General features: G+C 32.8%; 1 protein-coding gene across 1 annotated transcript in view; it reads left to right on the plus strand.

Annotated features, from left to right (window-relative positions):
• Window positions 1-1,233, plus strand: part of LOC107644596 (E3 ubiquitin-protein ligase RING1) — a gene marked incomplete in the record, with an annotated part of 2,325 nt that extends 1,092 nt beyond the window's left edge. The window contains 2 exon segments of the mRNA XM_021103072.1: window positions 108-212; window positions 448-1,233. Of these exon segments, the coding sequence (XP_020958731.1) occupies window positions 108-191 (84 nt within the window).

Here is a 5,859-nt window from a genome sequence, read left to right on the forward strand (position 1 = left end):
GGAGGGTGTTTAGGGTTTCTTTGCCGTGGCCGTTTAGGCAATTCGGTGGCTCTCCTGCGGAGACGAGCAATGTTGGGAACAACAGCAACAACAACAGTGGCGGCGGCAACAACAACAGTGGGCAATCGAATTCCGAAAGTAGGGGGAATCGGAATTTTGAGTCGGAGACGAGACAAGAAGATCTTGATTGAGAGCGACTTGTGTTTCATAATGTAAGTTCATATCATTTTATCATATGGTATTTTGGTTCCGAATTCGGTGTCGAATCATGGTGTTGTCTAATTCGAATACATTGAGTAACACGATGAAGGAGCATTAAAGTGTCAAGTTTAGCTCTGGCTTATTGTGAAATCCTTTTGCTTTTCCTGCTTTGTTTTGAGTACCCTCATACAATTGTACTGTGAGAACTGAGACACCTCTCTTGATTAAAAATTTGTGGTATGTTAGGTGGCAGGTTAGATTTAGGTGGTGATAGCTTTGAGCCTGCAGCTATGGAAGAATGAGGTTTCTGAACTTCTAGTTTGTGTTAAACGATATGGATTGTACAGCTGCTACTTCAAGGAACCTTCATTCTTTTTCTTTTTTGCTTGGACAAATTTGAACCAAAGTTGGAAATAGTTTGATATTTTTTGTCATGTTGTTTTGGATGCAATTGCTTTATTGATCAATGTCATATTGTCATCACAGCAAACATTTATAGGATGAAGAAAGGATTATGGTTTCTCTTATAGCAAACTTTGAAAGAAAAAGCTTCAGTTCATTAAAATATTTATGCCACACTTCCAACCCATCTAGATAAATACAAAAGGTCATTACAACAACAGAAGCTTCTGTATCTCTTCTATTATTTATGTTGGAGGAATTAGCAGCTATTGCAGTTGTTTTCAATGTCTATGAGCCTCAACATGCCTGTGATAATACAGATTTCTGTGATTAACGTGAACAATTTTTGTATGAAGATTTACCTCTGCTAATGCAATATGAAGTCCCCCCATAGCTACACAACTAAAGATATATAACTAGTGTAATGTCACTAACGTCCCCCCATAATTATTCTGCTAAGTGATTTTCTGCAAGAAATGTTGTTTACAGTGATCTCAGACTCAAAGGATGTATGGAGTAAACTTTCTTAATCTTATGTAGACTGTAAGACTTTGATGTATCAACTACTCAACTCAATTGTTTCTTTATGCACGCTAACTGAATGAATTAGCTTGGTTTCTCTTCTGCTTAGAAAGACTTGTATAAAGGAAGGAGGATAAAAAAAGAAGGAAAAAATATTGTTACCAAATGAAATATAAGCATAAATGGGCTTGTGTAGAACTACTGTTAACGATTGTGGCAGAGGATAATTTTAGATCTATTGAGGGATTGTAACTACCGACGAACAGCGCTTATTCGTTTTGATCTTGTTAATGTACTTGCCCTTTGATGGATGCTTTACTATCATGGATATAGGCTTATTATATTGTTAGGTAGCCAAATACGATGAATTTCGTATGTATTTTACCACTCGTGAAACATGGCTTCATAAGATTTTGTATTTCTATTTTCTATATGAAGGACCATGTACATATCAGTTTTCAACAACAATAATTGTGGTTCATCCGTTTGTTATTTATATTTGTTGAAATAATGCTTGCTATTTTTAAGACCTTCCTCACCTCCTTGAAAGACTTCAACTCTGGGATGTGTTTGCATGATTAATCTTTATCTAGTCTTCAACTTTCCATACTTATTGTTGAACATTACAAAGGTTGTGCTTGTTATAATTTTATTACATATCCTGGAGTGGGAAATTTTAAGTATCATAGACATAGGGGCTTATTATATTGTTTATGTAATCTCTTAAAAGCAACTCCACTGCTGCTTAGTAGAGGGGTTGGCCAATGTAGTCATGGGATTTGTATAATTTGGGTTTGGATTCAGGAACTCCTTTATTGTTGAAAGCTGGATTGTAATCCTATTTATAAATCTACCTTTTTATAAATCTCCTTGCAGTTTTGCACTAAGCATTCTGAATTAAAGAAAAACAATGTGACTGCAGTTAATATTTTGTGTTTTTAGGTTCAAGTCTAGTTTGTTCCATTCTCAAGCCTTTATGCTTAGATATCAGATATCCTGAATGCTAAACTTTGATTTCTTGCCTTTGGGCTTTGGTCTTATGCTGCATGCTGTAATATTATGAATCAGATGCCATACACTTTCGGAGATTTTCACATAGTTCTGTTTTGTTTTGGTGGCAGGTATGAAGAGTGTTTCAAATCTGCAGCCTTGTTTAATAGAAATGATCTTAAATGTCAATCAGTGAATGGTGACAGTTGCAAGTGTTATGTTCCATGATACTAATAAACACACGTAACTGCCGAATGCCCATTACCAATTTCACACTTAGAATTTTATACAGATTCAAAATTTTATGTGCATTTTCAATATTTGTGAAGTTTTGATTGTCTATGTGTGGCTTCTTTTGACTGGTTTCTTAATATAGCCCTTTTTGGTTTTGGAGAAGAAAGAGGGGGTGCTTTTGCAGTTGGCTCCTAGTGTTTGTTCCTGTTCTTCATTTGTTCAGTCTCAGTTACAGCAGATAAGCAGGGGATTTTTCATGATATCTTGTTTTCATAGATTTTCTTATGGTACCATGTTGAGCGTGTTTTCTGAGTTGGAATATATAAGGGGAAGGGATCAGGGATGGAATGGAAGGGTTTGAAGGAAGAGATTTTCAATCCTCCTTTTTCTTCCCTTCCCTTTAGTTATCAAAACTTACATACATCTCCTGAAGTTGCATCGATTTTCTGGTTTTCAGAAGTTTTTCTATATATATAATGGACAGCATTTTCATTTTGATAAACCATAATCAGGAAGGATTGTTATCATTCCTTGTGGCTTGTGGGGGTATTCGGCAATCTTCTTTTCATCGTCATTCATTTTCATAGTCTGTGTTGTTCAAATGGATGTAGAGGAATGTATTCTATGGTCCTATGCTGAATGATAAGCAACGGCTATTGGCTAGCTTGTGTGTTGTTTTCCATAGAAATTAGATTTGCACATCCCATTTGTCACACTCACATGTGTTGACACAACTCTTGCTCTCTTGATTTTTTTTTTTTTAATTTTAATTTTTAAGATATGGGTTGCCTTGGAATGTTGAGTAATCGGTTTTCTATGTTTATCTGGGACACGTTGCTCTTGAATTGAGACTTGGTAAGTGGCATGTGTTAATGTTCCAAGGCTATTGCCGAATAGAGGCAAGTTAGTTTGGTAAGAGAAAAGGTCAACTAGCTCATCTCCCAAAGTGGTGGCACTAACTTTGGCATCTGCAATTGGAGCTTTGGTTGAGTGCTTTTTGGAGATAGTTAACTCTTTGTTGGGAGAATTTTCAATATGTTCCCCAAAGTTGTGGCAATAACTTCGCATTCAGTAACTGAGTACAAGTTAATGGGAAGAAGAGAAATGTTTGTAGATTTGTTGAACAATAGTACCACCTTGACCTTAGCATCGCTTTCCCTCCCAGTTTCCTGAGGGATCATTTCATGTCTTGGAAGTAATCCGATCTAAAATTAAAAATACTGTAAAAAAAAAGAAAGAAAAACAAAATAAAGTGTAACGGAATGTCGTTTTTGTATTATCCTAATAGCTTACTTTGAAAAAAAAAAACTGATCTAAATAATTGTCTTTCACATATTTTATTATTTTAATTGTTGATTTGGTAAAAGAGGATTTCAATATTTCATTTAAAATTGAAATATCTATTGTTTGTTTTTTACTCTCTATACACAATATTTTCTAGGAAAATATTTCAATCCCTTGACTATGTAGGTGAACCCAAATTTTCTCTTCTTAGGCTCTTTATCCCTTGCTTTAGGTTAGGCCTCCTAGATTATTTATTTAAAATTTTTAATAAATGGTATAGTATAGCATAGCATATGAAATCAATAAACTTTAGATAGTATTATTCATAATTAACCAAAAAGTTACATTTCGTGATATATGTTTAACTAAAAACGATAATGAGGGAAAGGAATCTGTTCGGTTTGCAAATATTAATGATAAAATCCCGAGAAAATTGAAGGTTTTTTATTAAGTTGTTGACTGCTTTGAGTATACATCGTAAAACAAGAGGGAATCTTAAAACAATGTGAATGAATTATGAATTCATTGACTTGCATTTTGCCAGCACACTTTGACTTTATTATTTGTTAGATTTGATATACTTTATTAATGGTCTATGACAGAACTATCTCCTATTTTTACATCTTAAGTAATGATATTGAGAACTTGCCAAACTTAACTAAGATACATTCCTTGGAATTTATTTTATTTTATTTTTTCTATAGAAGCATTTAAGTATTTCTCATTTAACTAATGAATGAAGATATTGAAGGAGGTTGAGATAACACGGAATTGAAGTGTGATTTACACTAATCCGCGTTTGATTATCACTAATTACGCTTAATAGTTTCATGTTTATTTCTAATGGAAGACTCAATATGCAAAAAGAAAATAAAGAAGGGACTTCTTTCTAATTTAGTATGGCGTTTGGGAAGTACAAGCATCACGTGGTTAGGTATTTTAATAGGAAAAAAACGGAGAAAATTGAACAATGAACATGAAACTCTTAAATTGTTGTAAAAATCTTTTATAATATTTAAGAAAGTTCTTAATAGCAAGTTAATTTACTCTGATTATTACTCTATTAGGAGTATATGATTTTTAGAAACTAGTACTAGCACTTAAGCACTCAAAATTTTCTGAAAGTTAAAATGGGACTAAGCTAAAGAAAAAAACAGCAAGAGTTGGATAAAATCACATGATAACAATAAATGTTTGCTGATTAACATAATAACAGGGAGTGAGGGACAATTAAGTGCACATGACCTGATTCGAGTGATTTCATCATATTAAGCATTTCTTAACCAACCTTAGAGCAGTATCTAGAATATCCAAAAAAAAAAAAATAGAGTGAATCGTATTAAAATAATTATGTAATTAATCAAGATAAAAAAGAAAAATTATATGTGCAATTTTTAAAGTATAGGCACACGGCTAAAATGAAAACTTGGACTTGCAAATGACAAGAATTAGCTTTTAAGAGAAAAAAAAAATGAAGCGTAACAATCATGAGAGGGGCCACATGGCTCGGTGCTTTTGGCTGTGTTTGGCTGTGTGTCGGTGCATCGCGCTCTCTCTCACCGCGTTACTCAATTTTATACAAATTGATTTCATTGATTTAATATTTTAACATAAACTCGTGCCTCTTTATTAGACTTTACAACGTGAGAATTTCAATGTATACCAATCTTTTCAATATAATAAATTAAAAATAGAAATATATATACTATCCCATACTATATTATACTACTACCATTACCACCATCACCAAATATTTAAATTAAACAAAATAAGCTATACTACAAATGAATAAAGTTAAGAAATTGATAAAAGAATAGTGAATCTCATAATTCGCAGTGATTCCAAATCCAAAAGTTGTGTTAGAAGTTTGAAGAGCTACGCTGACAAATGTACAAGGAATCCATTCTATCATCACCGGTGTGCTTGCACAATCATTTGACTTTCCTTCTAAACCAACTTTATTTGTTTTTTAATATATAGTCTGGAATTATGTTTTCAATTAATTAATATTATTATATTACCAGTAATATCTGAATATTACTTTTGTGTATTTTGTTTGAAAAATTTGCAATGCTATTGTCATAGTAATTTAATTTAAGCCATATTGAGAAAAAGGTTGTGCATATATAGGACCAAGACTCCAAGAGTGTTGACTCACTTATAATGTATATTTATATTTATATTAATTAGATTACACTTCAATTTATCTTTATTTGTATGATAAAA

The sequence above is a fragment of the Arachis ipaensis genome, chromosome B05, assembly GCF_000816755.2.
Source record: "Arachis ipaensis cultivar K30076 chromosome B05, Araip1.1, whole genome shotgun sequence".
In the NCBI taxonomy this organism is placed as follows: Eukaryota; Viridiplantae; Streptophyta; class Magnoliopsida; order Fabales; family Fabaceae; genus Arachis; species Arachis ipaensis.